The 27,351-nt window shown below is 34.1% G+C and overlaps 4 protein-coding genes and 1 non-coding gene across 5 annotated transcripts; 1 reads left to right on the top strand and 4 right to left on the bottom strand.

The window, feature by feature from the left end:
- Positions 1-4,753: 4,753 nt before the first annotated feature.
- Positions 4,754-7,403, bottom strand: LOC145563124 (L-ascorbate oxidase homolog). Its single transcript, XM_081623547.1, has 7 exons — positions 7,257-7,403; positions 7,055-7,164; positions 6,351-6,621; positions 5,807-6,261; positions 5,296-5,661; positions 5,125-5,203; positions 4,754-4,981 (listed from the first exon to the last, which is right to left on the bottom strand). The coding sequence occupies exons 1-7, from the start codon at positions 7,401-7,403 to the stop codon at positions 4,787-4,789; spliced, it is 1,623 nt and encodes a 540-aa protein (XP_081479673.1). The 3' UTR covers positions 4,754-4,786.
- Positions 7,404-9,582: 2,179 nt separating this feature from the next.
- Positions 9,583-14,028, bottom strand: LOC145561948 (protein SKU5 SIMILAR 14-like). Its single transcript, XM_081622085.1, has 9 exons — positions 13,877-14,028; positions 13,531-13,689; positions 13,305-13,414; positions 11,808-12,078; positions 11,409-11,508; positions 10,912-11,257; positions 10,329-10,694; positions 10,159-10,237; positions 9,583-10,025 (listed from the first exon to the last, which is right to left on the bottom strand). The coding sequence occupies exons 2-9, from the start codon at positions 13,675-13,677 to the stop codon at positions 9,822-9,824; spliced, it is 1,623 nt and encodes a 540-aa protein (XP_081478211.1). The 5' UTR covers positions 13,678-13,689; positions 13,877-14,028; the 3' UTR covers positions 9,583-9,821.
- A 4,341-nt stretch (positions 14,029-18,369) lies between these two features.
- Positions 18,370-18,441, top strand: TRNAW-CCA (transfer RNA tryptophan (anticodon CCA)). Its single transcript has one exon. It is a non-coding gene; the product is annotated as a tRNA-Trp (tRNA).
- A 443-nt stretch (positions 18,442-18,884) lies between these two features.
- LOC145561949 (bifunctional riboflavin biosynthesis protein RIBA 1, chloroplastic-like) lies at positions 18,885-24,887 on the bottom strand. The gene is made up of 8 exons (XM_081622086.1): positions 24,757-24,887; positions 23,018-23,260; positions 22,415-22,582; positions 21,625-21,941; positions 20,519-20,648; positions 20,132-20,428; positions 19,528-19,744; positions 18,885-19,111 (listed from the first exon to the last, which is right to left on the bottom strand). Exons 2-8 carry the CDS (start codon positions 23,189-23,191, stop codon positions 19,104-19,106), a joined length of 1,311 nt encoding a protein of 436 aa, XP_081478212.1. The 5' UTR covers positions 23,192-23,260; positions 24,757-24,887; the 3' UTR covers positions 18,885-19,103.
- Positions 24,888-25,079: 192 nt separating this feature from the next.
- On the bottom strand, positions 25,080-27,245 carry LOC145561947 (pentatricopeptide repeat-containing protein At4g37170-like). Its single transcript, XM_081622084.1, has one exon. The coding sequence runs from the start codon at positions 27,167-27,169 to the stop codon at positions 25,085-25,087; it is 2,085 nt and encodes a 694-aa protein (XP_081478210.1). The 5' UTR covers positions 27,170-27,245; the 3' UTR covers positions 25,080-25,084.
- Positions 27,246-27,351: the final 106 nt, after the last annotated feature.

The following is a 27,351-nucleotide window of genomic DNA, read 5'->3' as shown; positions in this document are numbered from 1 at the left end:
TGTATGAGGATTAATTATTTAACCCAACCTGCTTAGACAAAGTGAAAAAACACCAAAACTTATTGGAAAAGAAAATTGATTAGTTGAAAAAATATGGAATTTTATTAACTAAAAACAATTTCAATTCCTCTTTTGAGATTGTGATTACCATACATTAGTTATTTGACAGCTAGTTGTGTACTAAACATGCAAAGTATTACGTATAATGTAAGTATAGATGTGCATAAACAAGCATCTACGTTTTGAAAGTGGCGCGCGTAAAGCACCTAACTAGAGTAAAATGTAGGTGATAATATGATGGATGTACGCAAACTTATTATCCAACTCTCAAGTTAAAAACAAAGAGGAGAACACTATAATACATTACCTAGTTACAGGAGAAAAAACTCGAAGCCCCCGACTCGTAAACGAAAGAGACGAGAAAGAAGAATTATTAATGAAGTACGAGTACAAGGGTGTGTGTTTCCCAGAACCCATCTTAAATATAAAAATTATGACAAGCTGGAGTCAAAATGGACGTGTTTGGGATCTATTGCGGCGCACTTCATGGTAAACAAGGCTTATAGCTATACTACAACTCCCGCTTTCTTGCTTGGAGTGTTCTTCACTTTGTATTTTTCAATGTTACATTTTTATCAAATTTTTAAAATAATATACTTTAATTACTTTCTTCATGTTGAAGTTTGAACTTTTTTGTTTATTACTACAACTTGAAGCGAAGCGTCGGTGATGCAAAAGAAGGAGTTAGAGAATGAAGAAGACGAGGTATGCGAAAGCAACGGAGCTGAGGACGGATCTTTGAATTTAATTAAGGATTTTAATTTCAATTTCCATGAAATATTTGATTAATTTAATGAAAAACAGAGGGAGGTTTTAGTGGATCCAGTTTATAGTACAAAAACAAGGCTTATAATTTGGTCTTCCTTCTTTTATACTTTCTGATTCTGAAATTGTTGGGTTTCGAGCCATTTTTCCACTCTGTACACACTCTGTGTTCATCAGAGTTTGAAACATAACAGAGTGATTTTTCCCGCCATCATTGGCGGTCAACGCTTCTTTTGATTTCATTAACTGTTTAGTTACCTTTTTCATATGTTGAGTATATTAGTCAACTAGATCCAATTTTTGGAAATTCTTTTTTTATTTTACACTCGAGTTTTGCTATACCGATTTGGTGAGGTTGTGCAATAGTGACTGTTACTTTTAGATCTTTCAATCGTTTAATAGTGGATATATATTAACAAAACTCATGTGACATGAGAATTTAGTTTGATCGATATTGATCATTCCTAAAATAAATCTATCCCAAATTATAATTTTGCCCTTTTTCCAAGATGAACCAAAGCTTCATCCTCCACCCCCATTGAACTTATGCTTAACCAATAAAATGGTGACATTTCTTTTTATACAACTATACAAGGTATACTTTACGCCATTTTACAATTTAGTATAGCTAGCCCTACACCGACAGTAATATCAATACTTAAATTAACCAATAGGTTTGTTTGATGGTTGCAATCTAAAAATTGGTTTATATCACATCATCACATATGAGTCTTTTGGACTTAAGCTTTAAAGCACGAAAACGCTTAATTTTAGCCACGAATTGTTCCGAAACGTTTCGGAAACGTATTACGTTTCGAAACGGCCCATGGAGTTTTCTTATTTTGTGAAGCATCTCGCATAATTCAGCAGTTTGAAAACCTGTGGAAAACTTATTAAGGATATAAATAACCGTTTTCCTTTAAATAAAAAACAATTAAACCCTTAAATTTACAAATTACAAGTCAAGCAGCATAGTTGTTTGAGTTGTTTCTATAATTGCCGTTCCACCGCCTTGCTGGAACAACGTCCATCTAACTATCACCGACCGATCGATTTCCCTGATTTGATGTTTTTCTTGTATTTAATTTGGAAAAAAAGGGGAATTCTTCCAATTTACAAAACGAATTACTTGTTTGTTTTTGTTTCTTGCAAGTTTATTTGGTATTTTATTCTAATTAAATGTATTTTATTTATGTATTTTTTTTGTGTCCCGTTTCCCGTAATTTTAAAATTTCCGTTTTCCCGTTTTCCCATCTCTATTTCTGTTTCCCGTTTTCGTGCAACCTAGGACTTAAGTATGGATGTAGTATAGATCTTTTCATATTTATCACATAATTGCGTTCTTGTTATATGTAGTAGACTGTTAATATTATATCAATGATCGACTCAACTAAAAATTTATTCCCGAAAATTAGAGTCTTATGTCTAATTTGTATTCGGTCACAGATTCACAATACTTCTTCTCCCAAGGGTACATCTTAGAGTATACTTCAGACTTCACCTATATATCCTTCAAGTTTATTTAATTAGGTGATTTATCATATTGCACAGATTCACAGACTAATTGAGTTTTAAATACAATCTCCATTATAATGGTTTGACTTTCTACATACATTAATTATGAACATTTGACATTAGTAATTTGAAGTCCTCTGCGCCACGTGATGACTAATGAGTAGTAAAGTCACTCATGCATGTGTGATAGTGTGAATTGAAACCATTTAATTTCCAAATAAAAAATAAAATACGAAGTACTCCCTATATCACAAATTTCACCAAGTCAACTCACAAATTATCATCTTGGTAATCAAGTCAGTTTCTCTTTACCTACAACCTCATGTTTTAATTAGCATACACACAGTATCAGTTAATCTATTATTGGATCTGTTCAAATGTACATTATCAATATACGGAGTATTAACTTTTACGATGATGAAGTTAAAGTTGACAAATATAATAGTCAAATTGTTACAATACTGAAAGGAAATGGAGGGTTAGTAATCTAGTATGAAAGGAACTTGCCTAAGTGTTTTTATTGATTATTTGCGTATATCAATCTAATAATGTACTCCGTCTCCCTGTTCCAAATTGATCCCAACATGCACTCTCTTTTTCATATAACGATTGCAAATTGTAACATTATTAAAGTCTACACTAACCATACTTTATAGCTAGTAAAAAACTCTCTTTTTCTTTCCACAAATAAAAAATGCTCCACTATTCTTATAGAATTATTTGTGTTGGGTATGACCAAAATTTTCTAGGACCATTATTTTTGTGGAGTATTATTCATTCTAAAAGCTTTCGGAATTATCAAGCAAGGTCATTACTTGCTTAGTTGCTCATGATTTCTCTAGAACAATAACATACTTTAATGTTCTAGAGCATTATACATTAGAAGCTATTAGAATATAATACATGGTTCATGAATTTTTCAAGAATATTATGGATACAAGAATGATAGAAAAATTTCTGGAATATTCCGACCATTTCATCCAACCTCCATCCACACCTATAAATATAGGCCATGGGTTCAATCATTCAAAAACACAGATAAGAAGCCATACCATACACTAGGCTTCCTACATACTACACCTCCTTATACTATTTACCTTCTTTACGAATCCACTATTCCTACTTTGTAATACTCCTTTGTGAGTTCCTATTGTGAGAGTTTTCTTGTAATACTCACCCTTTTAAGGGTTCTTGTACTGTCCTATTTTCATAATAGTGGATTATTTTGGTGTTCGTCATCATGGTTTTTTTTTCCAGGATTTTTCCCCACATTAAATATTGTATGTCCATTTCATTACTACTTATCTTGCCTTTATCTTTTATCTTAATTTTCTTATCAATCTATACATCTTTAATTTGCTTCCGCTGCGCACTTATCAACCCTAACAATTTGATCTATAGCCGATTTGGGCATAACCCATTCCAAATGTTATTTTATGTTGCTGATATTTGAATAAAGATCACAAATGCAAATCTTTGATGATTTTGGAGGCTTTAAAACATATGGTACCTGACACAAATTGTATATTGATCTAAGAGCAAAACTCAAGCATTAAAGCCAAATTAAAGTTGGGTATAAAACTTTGATTATCATAAAATCATAAATCATCACTTAGTAGAGTTTAACTGGGAATTACAAATAATTCCAGCTAACATTGGGTTGACAATAACATCACCATTTCCTCTCAGCTTACAAAAAAGTTTTAGTAACCATTAAACATGAAAGATATACTATTCGTAGTAAAACTGTAAAAGGAAAGTAGATTTTAAAAACAAGCCAAACATGTACTATTTTCATTTCTTTGATTTTAATATTTTTTGTTTGGGAGTAAAAAGAGGTACTTCTCATGAAAGGAGATGGACATATATTAACGAACTCTGTAATAGCATGGCTGTATGGATGAACAAGATAGGGTGATCAATCATGATTCCAAATTAGGCAATAAGCAATCGTGAAGACGGTTAAAAAAACACCGAAAAAATGATTTTGTATGTGGTCATATTCAGTTAATTATCAAATTAGGACTCCAATCTGTACTGCTTCATATTTAGTTACATTTTTTTTTTAATAAAAAAAGTATAAACATATAACATAGACATTAAGACATACATTAGACAATTAATTAATAGAATTATTAGATAACACCACTATAGTATAGCAAATCAAATCAATTCATGTTGTTACAATACATAGTAATAGCGTATATATCTAAATCTTACTTCTAAAATGTAATAAATACATTGTATTGTAAAGTGCATAAATAAATTCATCACTAATAATAATATAGGCTAAATCATATATCTCGGTGTGTATGGAAACCTTTCTAAAAATACATTCACTCTAGCTATGGTGCAATCGGTACACAGAGTCCTCCAAATGTTTAACACAACGCACTTAATTAATTTTCGCGTATATGAGTATAACAATATAAGTAAAAAGAAATGATTATATGGTAGCCTTTCCACATTTGAGAGCATTTGGAGGGATGTCATATTCGGTAGTGAGGCTTGTTTCGTCATTCCAAACCCTCAGATAAACTTGTTGTCCTAAGTACTGTCTATGCCAAATCGCTGATCTCAAATTCCACATTCCCTTGTTATCTAGAGATGCTAATACTGCTGTCCATGAGTTTCTAAACACCTGCCAATTTGTAAAGAAAAGAGGCACAACATCAATTAAATTAGAATTACAAGTATAATAATTTCTACTTAGTGTATTCGATACAATATGTATGTATGTAAATGATACGTCGTAAGTTGTATAAGTGTATGTTCAAAGATTACCTGGACAGTACTTCTTGAAACAGCATCCACAAAATTGTAACTTTTTCTGCTTATGGGACTCCATTGGTTTGATCCGTATCTGAAACATTATTTAACATCGTTTGAGTATATATAGTTTTTTTAATGGCTTGAAGAGCTACTAATGCTAGATAGAGAGATCAAGAAGCTTACGCGACAACAAAGAAATTGTAGCCATCAAGATGCCAAGACTGAGTGGTGGCCTCGTTATTCTGGAAGACTATTTCTAAAAAATCATGAAGAGCCAAGCCATACACTGTGGTGCCTTGGATCATAGGGCCGGGTGTGGGATTGTCCCTACTTGTGTTGATGTCGAAAACACCAGGAATGTTGTAATAATCAGCAAGCTTGAGTGGTGTGGTTGGATTCACGTAGGAAACACCATTAACACCGTATTGCAACTTGCCGTTGATCTTCTCAGCTGAATTGGCCAAAACTAATGTTCTTGTTATGTTAATTTCCCCATAACGGAACGATCCTTGGGGGTTCGGCCTTGCAGCATTGGCAGTTAAATTCCTTCTGTTGAATTAAGAAAGCAAAAATATCATGGTTAATATGACACGTAGAATGTTATGCTACACAAGATAATTATATTCATATATAGGAGTTAGAGAAATTGAGAACGAACATTAAATAGAATGTATATAGTATATACGAGTATTACCTAAGAGATCTGGCTTGTTTCATGGACCCGTGAACCTCAAAAGCAGGGGGACTAGGTACAGGGCCAGAAACAGTTATATTTGAACCATCATAATGAAGGGTTGCAGTGGTAGTGAGAGTCGGTCTAGTGAAACGAGTCGATGCAACAATGTAATAGTCTTTGATTGCACCATTGAAAGTCACCAAGAAAGTTAAGGATTGGCCAGGGTGAACATCAAGTGACTCGTAAGTTTCTTGGAGAACATGAGATCCTTCAACCTCGACAAGCTTCATAGTATGCCCTTGAATCCTGAAGTTGATTGAAGTCATGATCCCTACATTAGCCACCCGAAACAAGTAGGTTTTCCCAGCTTCACCCGTGTAGACTCTATCAGTACTAAAGTTTTGAAGACCGTTAATAAGTAGGCCATCGGGCATAGGCATGGTATTACCATTATCTAGTCTATTTTGAAGCACCTGTATGATAGCGACTAGTCAAAGTTAGTGTATGAATAGTAGGATCGGACATTTTGGTCATTAATAATTAATGATTCAAGTTTACGAACCTTGTGGTCAGTCTTGTACCAATCACCAACAAGGAAAGAGTGTTCACCATCAGGCTCAGGGTAAGGAAGAGCAATAACAGATCTTTTGTAAACATTGATCGCGCCAAATCCACCAGAAGCGCGATGCATCAATGTTGAAGGGAAGTACATGTAGGTACCAATTTGATCCTTGACTTGCATCGTATATGTGTAGTTTTGCCCTGGTGGAATAGGGCAGTTTGTTCCAAGTACTCCATCTTGCCATGAATTTTTTCTTTGCCAAATTCCATTCCTAAAGGTTGAACACAACTTATAATAAATAAGGGTTTTCACTCAGAATAAACAAAAGTGTACAGCTTTCTAGTTGAATTCGGCAATGATGTCCAATTACTTGAGGTGAGGGTATGAAGAATGAGTTTAGAACCAATCAAATTAACATACAATACCTTCGTTTCATATTGATGGTGAAATAATGTAATCATGCGAGGTTTTGTTGTATTTTTACAAGTATACATTTAGAGATAATAATGTTCAAAGATTTACATTGACAAACATGAAAAAAATAAAATGCTAATGTCACGTAAGTAATGTACGGGTAGTAATTTTACAAAAAAACAGGGGACAAAGCTTAAAATAAATTTAGGTGGATTAAAAAAATTAAAAGGAATTATTGAATTGAATAGTGAATACTGAGTAGTGGATAGAGTGAATACTAAGTTACTAACCATGTCATGAGGAATGGCTCGTCCAACTGATTATTAATAGTGATGATGAGATTGTCATTGGTGTTGACCTCAATTGTTGGACCCGGAAATTGCCCATTAATAACAATACCCTACAATTGAGTATGAATATATTACATAATTGCAAAAATAAATACATAAAAACTTTGGAAATAAAATTAGTAGTGCAAAGTATTTAACAAACCGTTTGTGGAGGGAAATTCCCAGGATATATCGTTGCATATGTTATGGTCCAAGTGTAGTATTTATACGGACTTTCTGCGTGAATTCCGAAAATACTTGACAAGGCTAAACTTCCAAGAAGCAAAGATAGGACTGAAAAATGTCCCATTTTATGAGGTTTGATTGATTAATAAACCTGCTGAGGAAAAATGCAGAAATTATCAATTATTAGACTTTGTAGCAATGCCTCATAGAATATAGTTATACTTTGTTTTTCATTAACAAAATCGTCAAAGCGGATCAAAGTTGAGTGGATAGTGCATATAAGTCAAAGTATTGTAAATAAAAAGAAGTCAGTAAATATTTGAGAGTGAAGTTGTGCGTGATCCATCAAACTAATTATGATTTGGAACAAAAATAAAAGGACAAATTAAACTAAAAAAAAAAAGACACAATGGATGATATTAGAGGGACGGTGAGAGAGTACTACACAGTACACAATACAACTAAATGAAGAGACGTCGTACTCATGTAGGGATCGCATGCCTAGTCTAAAAATAGGATATTTTAGGCAATTTAAAAGTGTGTGGATAGTGAGATATACATTAATGATAGCGAGTTTAATAATATTGGAAAACTACCCAAACTTAGATACTTTACTAAATATCAGCAAATACTAAAAAAAAAAAGGTGAAAGCAAATAAGTAATACCTTAAGGTAGGAGCATAGTTGAATACTAGTAGAGTTGAATGTCTCTTGTTTATAAAAGAAAGAAGAGATGTAAAACAAGTATATATGGGGATTGCAAATTAAGGGTGCAGTTTCCCGGAAGTTGTACAAATTTCAGTGAATTAAGTATAATGCCATACTTGAATTTAAAGGTGTCAAAGATCTATTGCGCCGTACTTCATGTTATTATAATAAAGTCAGCGTCACAACTCCCATTTTAATGCTTGTATATTCTTCAATTGGTTCAAGTCGTAGTATGAATTGCTTGTAATAGTGTAACAATATTGCCAAATTTGCAAATATTTTAACGTTGTTATCATGCTATAAATTGAGTATGATGCTTCCTTGGTGCAAATTGTAATAAGATACTTCCTCCGTCTCCAAATGATAGTCCCTTATGGCCTATTTTTAGTCCCAAATTGATAGTCCCATTTGCTTTTTTCAAGTACCATTAATATCAATTTTTTACCAAAATTTCCTCCAATTACAACAATATTTGTGCAAATTTATCTTTCCCATGTAAATTTTGTTTTTCAATGCACTTTTATTACTTTCTCTCTCTACTATTTTACATACCCAATGTAAATTTATACTTTCAATGTAATTTTACTACTTTTATTTAAGTTTCTTAATTCCCGTGATTTTTGCCCATAAGGGACTATCATTTGGGGACGGAGGGAGTAATAAGAGCGAGAGCGGCGGAGCTTAGAACGGATCTTTTAATAAAAATTAATTTTAGGGATTCAAGAACCCATCCAAATTGCCTTATTTTCAATATCAATAACATTAATGTCTCACACATGGAAGTACACAACTTTAAAATGGAAGATCATTGGAGGTTTTGGTGGATCAAGTTACTATATTTTGTGTTCCCATGATCTCTATTTAAAAACAATATAATAATGCAGTTTTTCTTAGGAACAACAAATAACGATGTAGGGAGTACAATTTTTGAAGAGATCTATCTACCAAATACCAACTTCTAAGCTTCCTACTAATTTCAAGTTGAGACTTTTCATCCTTGAAACATAAGCGATTTTAAGTTGAAAAGAGTAGGGTTCAATGCCATAGATGCATATATACGAAGTACATGTCAATGAACTTGTCTGGTGTTACAACGTGCTTCGTATCTCTTATGCCTCATTAACGACATATCAATGTTACGACGGAGTTCTATAAGGCATTAAAAAATTAAATTAGGATCATATTCCTACAGGGCTACAGATACAGTCCATAGAGATAGATTATTGCTTTTTCAGTAAATTACTTGTAAGAATTAGTAGGCGAAATTTTAGATACTCTGCATCCCATTTAGCCTGCTCATATCTTGATGCATTTGATGCCTTGATTGGATCCAATGTCATTGAATATTGTTCTAAATAAGTACATAAAATACCTCATTCAATAAAATTGCACTAATGAACGAGTAATTACTAACGATTTATTAATCATGACCTTAATATGAATTTTGAAATGAAATAGTATCGAGTTGAGCTGAGAATGATGAGTTCTACTCACGTAATTCTCTAACAAAAAAAAAATGTAAGAGTACGATTGATGTGGTCTGAGCAATAAATTGCTGCTAACTGCTGTTGTCTGTTGACTGTTGACAAAGGAGTACTAAACAACTTCAACAACGGTGAAGTAATTCCATTTTGATTAAAGAGATAAATTAATCAAACAAATACTGTAATTTCCAATACAAATCAATATACAGACGATTTAAGGGGGAAGAGGATGAAAAAAATCAGAATATTTCCCGCTTCAACTTTCTAACTCACAGTCAAACTCTGATGACTGATTAAATCTATAGTAGTAGTATTATAATTAACGAACTAGACTGATCGATATGTGTTGTTTAAGGATGACGTCCAATTGCTCTTCCACAAAGGAGAATGTTAGTAGGGGGGTTGTACTCATTAGCAAGGCTCTGGGCAGAGTTCCACACCCGGAGATAGAGTTGCTGTCCAAGATATTGTCGCGACCACATTGCAGACCTCAGGTTCCACATCCCTTGGTTGTCTAATGATACCAATATTGCTGTCCAAGAGTTGGGATATACCTGTAAAAGTTCATCCAAATACAGGCAAGTCGCAAATATGATCAGAATCTAATTTTCTGAGGGGGAGGACAAACAACAGCAGAGTATATTTAACTAATTAATCAAATTTCCCAAGTTTTTTAGTATGCTGTACCTGAGTGGTATGTCTGGTGAGGGCATCTTTTAGATTGTAATTCTTCCTACTGGCTTGACTCCATCTACCAGTACCAAAACTGCAACAATTTCGAGTCAAAAAATTGAGAATGCCTGCTTAAACTCATAAAAATGGGAAATAAGAGGATAAAACAATGTAACGAGACGTACCCAACAACCCAGAAATCATAACCATCAAGATGCCAAGACTGCATGGCATTCTCATCATTCTGGAAGACAACCTCAATAAAGTCATGGTGAGTTGCACCCAAAACAGATGTGCCAAGCCTTGCAGCACCACCAGAGGGACTACTTTGGATGGAATTCAAGCTGAAAACTCCAGGAATATTGAAGTAATCGGCGAGCTTCAGAGGAGTATCAGGGTTGATAAAGGAAACCTGGTTAACAGCATAACGTTGCTTTCCGTTGATAAGAGGTGCTGAGTTGGCTAATACAAAGGTTTTTGAAATTGGGATTGTTCCATAGTGGAAAGATCCCTGAGGGTTGGGCCTAGCTGCATTTGCTGTCAAGTTCCACCTACACAATTAAGAAATTGACATAAAAGGTTAGCCATATGTTACCAACAAAACATAGGCATGATCAGAAACACAGAATTTTTTGTGCTACAGCATTCAAACTAGAAAATCCAAGGTCATCTAAACACTATGTTAGTATCAGGTGAAACGCTAACATCAACAAGGTTGCCATCGACATCAAAGATATTGAGGTTCAACATTGAGATTTAATTCCATACCTGAAGGTTCTGGCTTGCTGCAAGGACCAATGGAATCCGCCAGCAGGGGCAGCAGGCAGAGGTCCTGAGACTTGTGAGGCAGAGTTTGAGTAGTGGAGAGCTCCAGAGGCAGTTAAAATTGTCCTTGTGAAACGTGTTGATGCAACTATGTAGTAATCCTTGGGAGCCTGATCTAAGGTCACAAGGATTGAGAGAGACTGACCCACATGCACATCAATCGAATCGTAGACATTTTGAATAACATTAGATCCTTCCACTTCTACCACCTTTAATTTGTGACCTTGGATCCTGAAGTTGAATGATGTCAACAATCCAACGTTTGAGACTCTAAATTTGTATGTTTTTCCTGAAATTTGACAAGCAATTAATGTTAAGATATTGATGTTACTGCTTAAAACATTTTTTAAAAATTAAAAAAAAAAATTTAAAAAAAAAAAAAAAAAGCAAGGCAATGATATGTCAAACTTAGGGGAGTATCAATGATTCATGAAGGTAACCTTGTTCTCCGGTGAAGGTACTCCGAGTCTGCTGGCCATTGATAAGCAAGCCATCAGGGAATGGAAGAACCTTTCCTGCATCCAGACTTTGCTGCAGGGTCTGCATACAACATAATTTTGTAATTAGGATTAGATTTCAGGAAGACTACTTGTAGCAATAAGTTCCAAGTTCAAAATATGGAATTGAAGATTCAAAAGATAATGAAAGTCTTAGGGGAGTATCAATGGTTGGTTTTCTCACATTTGTAACGAAAACAGTATTCTAATAAACATCAAAAACCAGCAACATATGAAAGCCTCATGAAGTCATGATCAGTAACTAGCAGTGAAATTTATACATTGAACTTAAGATATTACACTATAGGGGTAACATTTCTTGATACACAATAGAATACTGACCTTGTAGCTGGCTTTGAACCAATCACCAACAAGCAAAGTAAAGTCACCAGCAGGGTCAGCATAAGGAACAGGAATGCGAGGCCTAGAGTAGACATTAAGGGCTCCAAACCCACCAGCAGCGCGGTGCAATCCAGTTGATGGGAAGTAAGTGTAAGAACCAATTTGATCTTTAGGCTGAAAGATGTAAGTGAAGTTCTTGTTTGGGGGAATTGGACAGTTGGTCCCCAATACACCGTCTTGCCACGAGTTCTTCCTTTGCTTAATTCCATTCCTATAATTATTGAAAAAGTTCAAATTAGATCAGTCCTTCATCCATACTTGGAAGGCCAATGTTGGATATATGAGTCTAGATTAGTCCATAAATTGTAGATTATAAGTATATAACTTTTCCATTCATATTTCATTATCAAATGTGCCTAAGCAATCACATTTACATAATAGTTTCAATCAACCTTAGCAAAACCATATTTGCATTTTTTGGTTCTTTTTTAATAACAGAAGCACCAGTATTTCTATGTAACACTGTTAAAAAAGGACTACATACTCTACGTCTCTAATTAGAATCACGGTTTTCTTGCACTTAGGAGTTTAATTTACAGTTTTCAAGTAATGGTAATTAGCACATTGGTGAAGTATCAAATTGAACGAGTGTAAAATAGGTCATAAATTAGCAGATTTTGCAAAAGATTATACGGAGTAAAAGATACTCATAAAGTCGTAATCAACAGCAAAAAGCAGTCATTTAAAAAAATTAGTGAATTAATAAAAGTCAATTTAAGCGGTATAAATAACTTTTGTGGGTAAAAATGATATCATTTTAATAAATATTTGTTGACAGGGCGTGGGACCTTAGAATTAGCAGTCAATTGTTACGTTCTTCGGGCGTGTTCAACACTAGCTTTTAGGTAGCTGTTAGTGGTTTGACCAAAAATGTGAGTGTTTGACAAAGTAGTAATTAAGGTATCTTTTAGTAGTAGAAGTAGCTTTTATGAAAAGTTAGAAATATTAACTTTTGAAATTAGAGGTAGCTTTTGAGGTACCTGTTGAAAATTTAATCTATAATTCTAAAAATAAAATATTGAGTTTTATATGTACAGCTAATCAAACGCTACTTTACCGAACACTCGTACCTAAATTATCTATCTTCACAGCTAACAGCTTGTTGATTGCTAACAGCTACCTCATCATAAATCCGACTTAACTCATAACTCACAGCTTTCCTTCTTTTATTTTTAATTGCACTGTTTTTGAAATACTTTGAAACAACATTTAAAAGATTATAGATCGATTTGGTACAAAATAAATCCGACTAACTCATAATTAACAGACAAAAAAACATCAATAATACAACATCAATTAAAATATAAATATAAATCAAGAAAATGTCTTATTTTCACTTATAACTTATAACTTATAAACTTGAAAATTGAATTGAATAATTAGTTATTTAAAATACTGAACCAATCAAAAGTATAGGAGATAAGAAAGGAAACATACCAAGTGAGAAGGAAGGGCTCATTCAATTTATTAATAACATTGAGGACAATGTTGTCATTTGTCACACAATCAAGTTTTGGTCCAGGAAATTGACCATTGATGAGAATAACCTTGCCAAAATAAATAAATAAATGTAAATTAGATTTTAATTGTTAAAAGGTTTTAATCAAAAATGAAGTATTCTATTTCAAAAGAAGAAAAAAAAAAAAAAAAAAAATCAACCAACCTGTTGAGGAACACCCAAAGGAGCAATGTTTCCATATGTTACAGTCCAGGTGAAAAATTTATAAGGGTCATCTGCTTTTGCAATGGAAATACTCAATAATGCAACTATTCCAAATAATGTTATGTTTATCAAACTTCTCCCCTCCATTATCTTCTATTCCTGTAAATAAATACCACACAAAAACACATTAGAGTTATATAAGAAAAATGAATGCCACTATAAACAACCCCGGCATCACACGGGTTAGATGTACGCAACCTTATCCTTAACGACTGGTCGACTAGACTAAGGAGTGGTGGAATAAAGTAGGACATTGCTAAAAAGAGGAAGGCGCAATGGTGCATACCTTAAGGAGTGAAGGGAGGCAAAGATTTGGTTGGAGATCTTGCAGGAGAAGGACTGTCAATGAGAGAGAGGGTGATGAAAGCAGAGGATATATATAAATAAAGAAATGAGGCAGGAAAATGTGTAATTTATTAACTCCTGGAAAAGGCAGTTTTCCTGATATCAATAATTTCAAAATTTCTTGGTTTTTTCTACTTTTGTGTATACTACTTCTCCTTAAGAGCTGGCATTCGGTGCTACTTTTACGCGGTTTCGCTTTCGCGTGAAGCTCATCATACCTTTATCCATAATTTCTATGGACCTAATTGCCAATTTATACTTTATTTTGATCTTCTTTATTTTATTAATGTACAGTTCTTTGAATAATGTACAGATTCTACAATTTTGTGATTACAATGAGTTGGCTGAAATGTCTAATTTAAAATTTAAATGGACTAGTGTTTTTAAAAATACTTAAGTCTAGTGTAATTATGTCTAGGGTTTTTTGTCAATCAAATATCATTATAGATTTTTCTTCACATTCTATATACGGAGTATAGCATATAAATTTTTAGACCTTTTTTGTGTAAAAAGGTCAGTGTAGTGATAATAACTAACTTGATCAAATGTAAAAATGAATCCAACTTGATTAAATAACTAAATAAGACGTGTTTTATTTTTAATATTGATCATAAAAAATAGACAAAGCACAGCACATAAAATGTAAAAGTCATGATAAGAGTGTAATCAATCGTAAATGGTGAAAATATATAATCAATATCAGTTAAATTTAGGCTTTTTTTTTCTCTCTCTAGTTTTTAGAGAGAGATAGTTCCCTCTAGGGTTTTTCCTTGGGAGGGTTTTTCTAGCCTCTTTTACTAGGGTTTTTTCTATGTTTTTTCTTCAATCCTTCCTTACTTTTCTTCATCTCCTTCATTCTTGATTTTTATTTGTGAATTTTGTAGGAGCTTCCACTGGTTTTTACCGGTGGAAAGCCCCAAAATCTCTTTAATCGCTTTCAATAAAAAAGATACCATCTTTAAGATGGTGTTCATGGTAGGGATTTCAATTAATTGTTTATTGAAGAATGAAGATCGAAGGTTTCGCAATTTCTACCGGAGTTTAGAAGACAACGGAAGTATATTCATCCAAAAAATTATGCATCTGTAGATCTGATGCCGAATCAGAACGAACTCACAGATTGTATTGCTTCGGATGAAGTTTTTTGTTAAGGCTAGTATCAATCGATTCTGCGATGTTGTTATTTTTAGAGTTTTATATATTTTTGTTGGAATTTTAAATTTCTCAAAAATTGATTGTAAGTATCGTTTGACTATTTTATAAATGAAATCTTTAATCTTCCCGTAAAAAAAAAAAAAATATATATATATATATATATATTTTAGTTGAGAGAAATAAGGGAACTTCTACTTCACCTTTTCTTAAATTTCAATAATTTAAATTCAATTGAAATTAACATACATATTTAATCGGTGTAACAATTTCTTTAATGTGCAATGGATAGTCGGTGCAAGCAATATTTAGTGCTTAAAAAATGGATTACATTGACACTCACCAACCCCTTCGAGTTAAAGAAATGGGAACAAAGATACTACATTACGGAGTAGTATTAATATATTACTGTAGTATTACAGGATTCCTTTAATCTCGGCTGGACTAAAGTCAATTTACTGATCGCTGTCCTCCATTGGACAAGTACACAATACCCTTTTTTCAGCTCTATTTTTTATTTTCAATTGTCAATTAAGTATTCTTTTATTAAAGGCAAGTGCATAACACTAATTTACAAATGCATATCACAGAAGTATCATTGTCTATGAAATTTATACTTTGTTGTTTATAGTTACTATAGGAGTATAGGTTGTTACTAATGGATATTTTAAGGTGAGAAAAATAGAACACTATTGACATATGGATTTTTCAGGGGAAAGTATCTTATTAATACTTCCTTAGCTTTATTCCAGTTTACTTGACATGTTTTGATTATGACATATTTTTTAATTAGCAAGGATATTATAAATTAAAGGTAAGTAAATTGTAAAGTATTTTAGTCTAGTAATTGAAAATTATTTTAAAATATACTCAACATACATGACAATGCAAATTTTTAATCATTCAAATAGAAGAGAGAGGTTGATTGCTTGTTTTGTTGAGCGTCTCAGTTTTAAACATGATGACTTACTAGTTACAACACACAAGATGAGATGGTTCTACTCCAATGAATATTTTAAAACTAAATTGATTAACCCTAATCGATGTGAAATTCAGAATGCTATATTTAGATGAAATTAAATAGAGTAAGAACATGGGCTGGTCATACATGCAAATTAATCATTGAATTGAAAGTCCACAATATTCAAATAATCAAATCTATATTAATGCATGTAAGAAAATTTTTCCATTATACTTACTCCATTTAATATAAATGAATACATACATTTTCAATCTTAACACTTTCAATAATATTATTTGCAATCTATATGTAACAAAAGAAAATACGTAGTAGAAAAGAAAAAAAAAATGAAATCTTGTTATATTATTGACTAAAAATGTAGCTTCTAAATACTCTAATATCAATTATTTGTTGATTTTTATAAATAAATAGTAAGATATATAATTATTTAGAGTTTTACATTATTATAACAAGGTAAAATTAACATATAATTACTTTGTCGAAACTTGATTTACAATAAAATTTCCGACTGACTTTTCGAAAAGAAAAAAAAGGTAAAATTAACATATACTCCAATTAACAAACAAATATAACCAATTAACCATCATATCAAGACGGAAAGATAGAGTAACTAATAACTCTTCATTCACATTGGGTGAAACTAACGAAAACTTTTGACTTTTAAGAATAGCTCCATAATGAGAGGATGCCTTGAAAAGTTGTAAATTTCTGCATGCACATCAATTAATACTAAAAAGGGGTCAATTTCTCCACAATTAGTGGCTAAAAATTAAGAAGTTACTAGAGAAAGTATAAAGATAGATAAGCCTACAATTGGTAAGGTGGGACTACGAGAGGTTTTGCATGCAGTGTAAGCAATGCCATGTACAAAATCAACTTTAATTTATGTTGTTAATTAAGACTACCAATCGAGATTATGGCAAATGATTAACCAATATTTTAAAATGTTACAGTGTAGTTATTTCGGTAATGATGGAGGCTAACATGGGTTGTCTTTGGGATCTTCTGAAGTTTGTAGGGTCCACACGTTTTTATGAGCCACTAGTCCACTTACTACCAAATTGAATGACCACCGTTAGTTGTTTATATTCAAGGCATCAATTAAGGGAAAGGTCACCTACATGACCCAATGGCATCACCATGCATAGTCTTCAATTTGCACTTTAATTTACATTACTCTTAATGCTCATGCATGTAACATATTGCAATTTCTTTCAAGTTCAGGACTTGCACCTAGGCCATGAAAATGAATGTTAACGTTCTACAGAGACGAAAGTAAAAACGGACTTATTTTGACGAGGTATATGTTAAAAAGTACAACTCACTCAAAGTTTGTGATCTTTGAGTTTAAAATTATTGAGTACAAAATACAAATAATTATATAGCCAACTGATTTTGCTTACAAGTCAAATGTACAGTGATTTTTTATTTTTGGCGTTTGAAACTAAAACGATGGTGAGAGATGCATTCCAATATTATACAAATAATAGTTTGTTCGGAACCATTAGTCTTGTAATGACTTTTGAGTCAATAATGAGATTGTGATTTGTAACTGGCTAAATTAATAGTTAAAATACAAATTTGGGGGAGGGGGGTGGTAAATTTTCTTTGTGTTATGATTTTGGTTTTACGGTACCTATAGGGGAGACATGAGGCGTTATACACGAGTAATTTAATGTTGTTAGTGTGGATATGCCACGTTTGGTCAGCTTCTATTTTATTTCTTGTTCTTTTTGGGGCCTAGCCCCTTGTTTGCCTAAAAAAAAAAAAAAAAAAACCTAATAACAAGTAATTTTTAATTGTCAAGTTTCAAAAGTAAAAATATAAATATAAATTTTTTTTTAAAAAAAAAAAATCAAATATAGTTTTTGCAAGAATAATGTAGGGAATGGGTCATGAAATATTAATATAAATCTTTTTTTTAAAAAAATCAAATATAGTTTTTGCAAGAATAATGTAGGGAATGGGTCTTGTGATTATACTGGAGTATTAAATAGAATATGCTATAAAAATATAAACAATAAAGTTGAGAGATCGAAGCACAAGAAGTCAAGAACACATAGTTTGTTCCTATGCTTTGATGACAAGGTATTTTCAAAATTATATTGCATAAAAAGAAAATTAGTATTAAAAAAATAGAGTAAAAAGTTGAGTAAAAAATTAGATTTTTTGAAAACATTTTAATAATGTAGAAATCTAATTTCAGATTATTTTCGTGATCAAAAAAATACTTCGTATATTTTTGCAAGTTTGTAACTGATTGTATATGTATGTATTTTGAGACAGATTTTCAAACCTGAGGATCCGTGGCGCAATGGTAGCGCGTCTGACTCCAGATCAGAAGGTTGCGTGTTCGATTCACGTCGGGTTCAATACCCTGAACTTAGGTCCTCTTTTTCTTTTTTTTTTTTTTTATCAGATACATAGATGTTACAAGTTTATATCTACAACTCCCATGAATTGTGAGCTCTCCTCGAGCTCGATTCGTTGGTGTCCGAGCTGGAGCTTTTGTTTCATCTTCTACTCATACTCTAGTACATGAAATCTCTAATTTTCCCCGCATAATATAGATAAGAAATATCGAGATCGTTGTAGAACGCAGCTGTGTGTAGCTAACAATAATATTTTGTAGTGCTGGATCAGCTAAACAATGTGCAAGTATAACTCTTCTCACATTGACAGTCAAACTATCTCTAGAAGGGACCTTGAACTCAAATAACCCAATTTAATCCATCAATCATAATTAGAAATTATATTGTAATTTTACCAAAAATTAAATTTGAGCATATACTCAAAACCTGAAATGGGGATTAATTTAAACCAGAATTTGAGCAATCTGCCATATCTAATTACAGAAGCCAAAGAAGAACAAATATATGCATGAAGCACGTACAGAAGGCAGAATTTAGCTTGCATAAATGAAACAAGATCCTGGATTTCTTTAATTGATAATACCGGTCCACTATCATGAAAACAAGCCGCTTCATCAATGATAATGAAAAGTAGCCAGTGCATTCCAATGCTCAGCAGGCAGCTAACTACCTGAAATTAGGATATACAAATTACAACGTCAAACTAAACATACTTTTCCCAATGAAATGCGGAGGATTTTACTGCCACCACAAAAGAACATCCACAATTCTGGACATCCAATAGATGAAAAGAGAAAAAGACGAATATTCTTTAGAGGGCAAAGAGCGAAAAACTTATCAACTGGCCTAAGTTCCTGGGCACAAAAAAGTCATCTTTTTTCCAATTGCTTGAAGCTGTTCAGAGGACAAAGTTGTATATGGTTCGGGGACATATATTGGCATATCTTCGTGGATATGGGCATGACACTTAATAATATTACTTACAAAACCATTATTGTCACTTTCCATCTATTTATACCAAACAAGCCCCTACAGTATTAGGAAAGCAGGGGGAGGGAATGGAAAGTGATCATGACATTTTCTTACCATTGATAATGTTACTTGTACATATATCAGATCCAAGGCCAAACACATGGTTCATCTTAGCACGTTTTGTTTCCAGATATCTCTCATTCTCCTTTGTGATAGTAGTGACAACTGGTATTCTATTAATAACAGCGAGACCATAGTTACGGAGCTCAACACATTTCACAGGATTGTTTGTCAGTAGCCTCAATGATCGAACTCCAAGATGCCTCAGTATCTGCAAGCTTACCAAGGCATAATTAACATACCAGAGTAAATAATTCAACTGAATTACATAAGTTTTGACTTTTCAAGTAGAATTGGTTACCTGAATTTCTTTTATCTAAACTCAAAACAAATGAAAGCCAAGTACTGTAATATAATTAACCATTAACCCTGACGTTGATCTGGTTTTAGAATTCGACACACAATATTTGGGAGGAATTTGTTCATTTTTCGCGCGGGCGTGGAGGGGGGGGGGGGGGGGAGGATGGGAAGACTGGGAACAGTCTTCATGTAAAGAGGAGAAGCAGGGAGAGAGCAAGAGCAATGTGCTGAAAAGCGTGTGAATATGAATGTTCATTTATAATGGCCATTCCATCTTCCATGATAGGCTTCTTAATACCTGTGCACTAATGTGATATTCGCGTGAGTCCACAGGTAAACCAAGCTCTATATTCGCATCAACAGTGTCCAGTCCAGCGTCCTGTAAAGTATAAGCACGAAGTTTGTTTCCCAAACCAATGCCCCTTCCTTCATGCCCGCGATTGTAAACCAATACACCTCTGCCAGCTTCCTCAATCAGCTGCATTGCAAGTGCAAGTTGATTCCCACAGTCGCATCTGGCTGAGCCAAATATGTCCCCTGTAAGACATTCAGAATGTACCCTCACAAGGACATCTTGGCCATCTTCTATTGCACCCTGTTTTGATCATAGTCTTTTATTAGTTGTAATTATTATAAGGGTTAAAGCAGAAAATATATCTAGCAATGATAAATTAAAATTGCACACCTTGACCATTGCAATATGCTCAATGCCATCCATGATTGACAGGTAACAGTGAGCTGTAAATGTCCCCCATGTAGTAGGAATACTTGCACTAGCAGCATGATTAATCAATATATCATTTACCCTTCTGTGCCTGTGAGATCATAGAATGTATTCAGTCATCCACCTACTTTAAAGTACAGAGTAAAGAAATGTAGAAACTCGTATATAACACCTCAAGTCTGAAGGACCAAGGATGCTTGAATGAAATGCTTGAATAGAATCTCCTTTTCATGTCCCTGGTAAGAACCTTGTGTCAAATTTTCATTGAACCATCCCTCTTTGCTATTAGGATTAGACCTAGTTAATAGACATGGTAACTCAATGGGCATAGGGTTAAAGTCAAGTTTAAAAGGGTCATATTGTACATGGCCTTTAATAGACAGGGTTAATGAGGCCAAAATAATAGCCCGATAATTTTGTACAAAAATTACTCCCTCCATCCCCAAATAATAGTCCCGTTTGCCTTTAGCACAAGTTTTTAGAGAGGTGAATTAAAAAAAAAAAAAAAAAAAAAAAAAAGGTAATGGAGTTTGGTTGGAGAGAGAGAGAGAGAGGGATTTTGTTGATTAAAAGTGTTAAAAAAAAATGAAAATAGTGGGGTTTGGTAACTTTGGTTGATTCCAAGTGAATAAAATAAATAAATTTGTGAAAATGAGACTTTTATTTGGGAACAAAGTGAGTAGTTAAAAATTAAGTTTGAAGTATGATTTGTATTCACTTGTGTTTACTTTTGTCTCTTTCCTTTTACATATTTCTTTGCTCTATTATTGGCATGTCTATTATCGGCCTGCCATTGACTTGTGGCCTGCTTTGTTTGAGCCAGTTTAACTCGCTAATGACCAAACCTGCCCTTGACCCACACCGACCCCTAACCTGACCCGCCCAATAAGCAGGAATAAGGATGGGTATACGTCAAATCTAACAGGATTGAAACAATAAATCCATAGAATCTAGTATGCACAAACTTAAACCTTTAAGGACAAGTTAAAACATGTATTGTCATTCTAAGAGTTTTTTGAGTCAGAGGGTCAATAGGATGTATCGTTTTTAAATAAAGTGAGACTTACCGTATGAGATCAGTGATAGATATGATTTTCAGTTTCTCCTTGTTAGCAAATTCATGAAGCTTGGCAAGTCTCTCTGTTGAGCCATCTTCACAAGAAAGCTCGCACAAAACCCCAACTGGTTCTAGCCCAGCAAGCACAGCAAGATCTACAGCAGCTTCTCCGTGCCCGGCTCTTTCCAGAACCCCTCCCTCTCTATACTTTAGCAAAGAAACAGGACCTGAACAGCAAAAGTCCTCAATTTTGGACTCCGTTAATGCTAAAGCCAGGATAGTGGTTTCCAAGTCATTAATGCAAGCAGTTGTGGCGCGTTCCACATTCTGTAGAGCACATCATAAAACATTGTCATGAAACCCTTGTAATAGATGATACCATTAGGAAAACTTTATGCAGTCATTGGATGACTAATGTATAGCAGCATGCCAGCATGTTAACGGTAACATTGATCAGAATCATTCGCCTCAAGCACACATACTTATTATAAGTTCATAAGCCAGATTATCTCATTTATACCATGTCCTACTGTTCTCATTGTCCTGAGACTAATTTCAAGCATTACAAACTGAAGCATTCAAGCATTCAATAGAGAAGCAAACAACAAGACCAAATATTAAAATCAGATTCTCAAATACTGCATATAATACATTCACAGAGTACAGAAAAAAGAAGATTTGTCAGATATCCTTTTCAATGGAATTGAATCAATTTCTTCTAGTCTATAAGTTTGTATGCATAGAATATTAAATAGATCAATAATATCACATATCATTATGTATATTTTCTTAGTTCTTACCATACAGAGGTCCTGCTGTCTCTCTAAGTCTTCCTCTTTCGTTGTCACATAGATGATCCCAGATCCTCGCCTCATAAAATAATCTATAGCTTCAGGTGATATATGTGAAGCTGCCACCATTAGATACCCTTTATTTTCTCTCTTTTCTTTACCTAAAATGATCACCATCTACAAAGAACAGATAGAGATGAAGAGAATGACTGTCTAAGTTGCCCAAATCAAACCTTGAAACAGAAAATGATAGATTTTCAAGGAGGGACTAATTAATTTTACTCCCATAAACATGTAGAGGATATTGCCCATTGTCATGTATTTCCAGTTAAAGTTTAAAATTCATTTCAAACTCAGTTTTCCAACTTTATCTTTAACAATACATGTCTGCAGACACTGGATCTAATATGGGATATGGTGGCTACAGAGAGCATTGCATAAGCACACTCATATATGTTTAAAGATAGACGATTTAGAAAGGTAGAAAGTGAAAATACTACAAGGTGAATTGCAGATAACCCTCTACACCTCTCAAACCTCCCAAATTAGCAATAAATAAAAGAGAGAGATAAAGACTATAGAGAAGAGAAGAAAACAAAACAAAGAAACAACCTTCCCTTGACGGATATCATCAATGGCATCCAAAATGGAAGTAAAACCTTCTGTAGGACTGCTTACAGAACATTTACCATTACTACCACAATCTGTCCCGGGATCAATATATATAGCATTAAGGGTACTGCTGATATCACCGTCTTTGGCAACTGTTGCAGTAACTTCTGTCATTGCGATTTCCTTCTGTGACTGAGACACTGTCAATGCAAGTCTCTGGAAGTACCGAAGTTAATACACGCTCTGCATAAGAATGAGGAGAGATTGTGAGAGAATTAGACATAATGTAAGAAGACTAAAATAAAATGAATGATGCAAGGAGAAAAAGAGAGAATGCTAGGGCAGAAATCTCAGCAGAGGGAATGTTCAGTCATAACTCATTACCAGCCAAAATGCAGTACAGGAAACTTATATACAGCAAAAGCAAGAAAAAGGCATATTTCACTGAAAACAAAATAACAGCGGAACCTTCCTAGCAAAACACAACAAATCCGTAATTCTGTATCTATAAAATAAAGCATGACAATTTCAAAAGCATATACATAAAACAGCAAAAGAAAGAAACTGAGTGAGAGACTGAGAGGGGTATGTGTGTAGGAGGCAACCAACCAAATTACACAGAACGAGCACAACCAGAACTAATCGAAAAATAATTCTTAAGCAGTTAAGGAAGGCATATGATGGTGCAAAAAGAGGAAAGATTCATATTTATATGCATATTCAGACAAAACACATTGAAAATGTCAATGATCTATAAGAAAAACACTGGTAGTGGGCAGCCTCAACAGAATTAGCCAATTAGGCGCCAATTTGCAAACCCACTTGAGAAAATTCAATTACTCATGGACTCAACATGTGCAGATGATATGCTCAACTTCATATTCTCTTGCTTCAATATATTTCAAGATCAAATCTGTTTATTTTAGTTGCAAATGGTACAATTTTTTAAATACATCACATGATTGAAAATTAGTCAATGAAGAGAGATAAATGGGTATTGAAGAAAATCGAAATTCTATAGACCAGGGACACCATACTGCATATAACAAACAAGTCTATGGAATAGCTTTTAGACAACAGGAAGCTAATACGTAATAAAAATCGTGAGCTTAGGAATGTCTAGATATCTGATACTCCAACACAATTGAAACAAAAGTGTTTTAAGGAAAATTCAATACAACTTTCTGAGTAAAGAAAATTTGGGAAGGTCGACAGAGAAAAGGGGGTCTCATACAAAGAATGATCCTCAATAAATCATTGACCAGGAATCTACATTAGCATTAATCAGCAAGCATGATATTCAATTCGGCTTAATTTCCAAAGGCAGATACATACTAGGCAGTATATACAAATTTATAGTCATTAGGGGAATGTTATTGAAGTTAGACACAGTTATGTCTTGAGAAAGCATTTTGCTAAGCCTTTCTAAAAGTATATCAACCAGTATGATCCAAACAAATTCTCTGTTTATAGCATTTTCCTTCAGCCACAGGAAACACACTACAAAAAGCAGAAGCATCAGTGGTTCCATGCTCTTATTGCATTCAGAAGCAATAGCCCCAAAAAAATTAGGACAAAGAATTCGTATAGATTAAGTTAAATGTGGATTAAAGTTATTTCAGATATTATTGGCATAAGTAGTAAAACTAATATAAGACAAACATACATGAATTTATATCATGCAGAAAACATTTTTTTTTCCTTTTTTTTTTCTTTTCTGAAATTCAAATACTATGTACCTGAGAACTGATAATACATTTCTGATTATCATGAGGATTCCAGAATGTATCAGCTCCAGGATGGTATAGATGACATTTCTGCACAGATCATATTGTGTATAATAAGGTCATTAAAAGACCAGATTTTTTTTTTTTGTCCATTTCTAGTGATTGGCACTGGTAAGATATACCAACGGTAGCTACCATTCTCTGACAAGAGGCACAGTACAGAGAGAATTAGCAGCTGAAAATTCTTAAACCGCAACTGAAGCGTAGATAACCCGGACTAATGAATCAGGACTTGTGGCCTGGGATGAGAAAAATCCAAGAATTCACTTAACAATATATTTCACCAATAGTCACCACAAGAGCAGCTTCCGTCCTCTAAAAAGTGGAACCTGTTTGAATCCCTCACAATTATTTTTCTTTTGGTAATCCTAGAAATAAATTTGATTGCAGTATGACAGTCTACACAGGTCCTTAAATTTTTATACACCTTGATTGGTGTCCCAGGTGGAGTAGAGATGATTCCGAAAGCAACTGCAAGCTTCTCACTGTGGTAGGACAAATTCTGCTCCTTTTGCTCTTCTTCTACATCATGCAGTACAAAGTCAGTGTCTGGCACATAGCCTTCTTGCTTCATCTTTTTTGAAATCTCTGTCAAGAATGCATGGATTTGATTGTAATTGGGATGAGAAATATCACCCACAAGAAACCTGTGGACCTGTCTCTGGACCTCAATCCAACTCAAGCCTGGCTTCTTAACCACCCCTCTATTATCCATCATTTTTCTTACTGTTTCCACTTCCTCCCATCGACCTGCAGTGGCATATATGTTGGCCAAAGTTGCATAAGTAGCAGCATTTTCAGGCTCTATCTCAAACAACGCTTTTGCTGCTTGTTCTGCTAGTTCCACATTTTTATGAATTCGACAGCCACCAAGAAGAGAAGCCCACAAAAATTTGTCAGGCTTCATAGGCATTTTACTAATGTATTCTTCAGCTTCCTTGAAACGGCCAGCTCGGCTCAGTAGATCAATGAGGCAAGAATAGTGTTCTACAATTGGTGTTAGTCCATGGCGATCCTTGATTGAGTGGAAATATTCAATTCCCTTCTCGACTAATCCTGCATGAGTACAGGCAGAAAGAACTCCAACAAAAGTGACATGATCAGGCTGAGTATCTGATCTGAGCATCAACTCAAAGAGCTCCAAAGATTCCTCTGTATGACCATTCTGTGCAAATCCAACAATAAGTGAAGTCCATGATACTAAATCAGGCGTACACAGTCCTTCAAAAGCCTTTCTTGCACTCCTGACATTCCCACACTTGGAATACATATGAACAAGTGCACTTGCAGCAAATGAATCTGGGTTAACACCAATCCTGATCATATTCCCATGGACCTGCTTCCCTACATTCTCCAATGCTTGATCTGCACACGCGTTTAAAACCCCTGCAAATGTAAACTCATTTGGTCTGATTCGAGACCTCAACATATCTGCCAACAATGTGAACCCGTCTCTCCACTTCCCATCCTCAAAATATCCATCAATCATTGCTGTCCAAGAAACAACATCTCGGTCCACAGTTTTATCAAATATACGCCTAGCTCCGTCAACACAGCCACATTTAGCATACATATCAGACAGTGCACTCCAAACCGCGGAATCAGATTCCAAACCCAACCTCACTATACGCCCATGAATCTCTTTCCCAGAAAGTAAACTCGGTACAGCAGCAGAAGCAGCAATCACACTTGACATAGTAAATTTGTTAGAATCAAAATTCCCAATACTCTGCATTTCCCTGTACAAATTCAATGCCTCCTTTGGCCTCCCATGTTGAACATAACACGATATCATAGCAGTCCAAGAAAACCCATCTCTCTTCGGCATTTCATCGAACAACTTACGAGCGTTTTCTACCTTCCCTACTTTCGCATACCCTTTAATCATAGTATTCCAAGAACACAGGTCTCTCTCAGACATTTCATCAAACACCTTCTGGGCATCCCTCAAACTCCCACATTTAACATACATATCCATCAAACGATTCGATATAAAAATCCCAGGAATAAAATCCGAAGCTTTGATATGACAATGAACCCTTCTTCCCTCTTGAAGGGATCTTTGTTGCAGACATGAAAGTAACAGAGAAGAGTAAATAGTAGCAGAAGGACGATGAATGTGACCCAGCAATTGAACAGCTTCTTTAAGAAGCTTTTGCTCGCATAATATATCAATGGCTTCCTTGAATCTTCCATTTCTGCATAATTGGTTTATAATCTCCTCATTGTGAACTGGGTGATTAAACTTTTTCTGCAAAAAATGGTTTTGAGTGTGTTGATTAGTGTTGATTGAAGAAGATGATAAGAGTTTCCTTTGAAGGTTGATTCGGAGGAGAGAGAAACGAAGAGAAGTTGTTGCTGCCATTGTTTCACAGTGTTGAGTGCAGAGCTCAACGACAAAGATGAGTCAATGTGAGAGGTTTTACCAAAACCTCGGTTGGGTCAATCAGTAGTCGTCCATTTACAAAACGGATCATATTATTAGCCCAAAAGGGCCTTTTTTTTTTTTTTTTTTTTTTTTTTTTTTTAAGGACGCGGGCGCTGATT

The sequence above is a fragment of the Chenopodium album genome, chromosome 10 (assembly GCF_948465745.1).
Source record: "Chenopodium album chromosome 10, dcCheAlbu1.1, whole genome shotgun sequence".
In the NCBI taxonomy this organism is placed as follows: domain Eukaryota; kingdom Viridiplantae; phylum Streptophyta; class Magnoliopsida; order Caryophyllales; family Amaranthaceae; genus Chenopodium; species Chenopodium album.
Note: the sequence above shows the minus strand (reverse complement) of the source record. Positions and strands in the feature narration are given on the sequence as shown.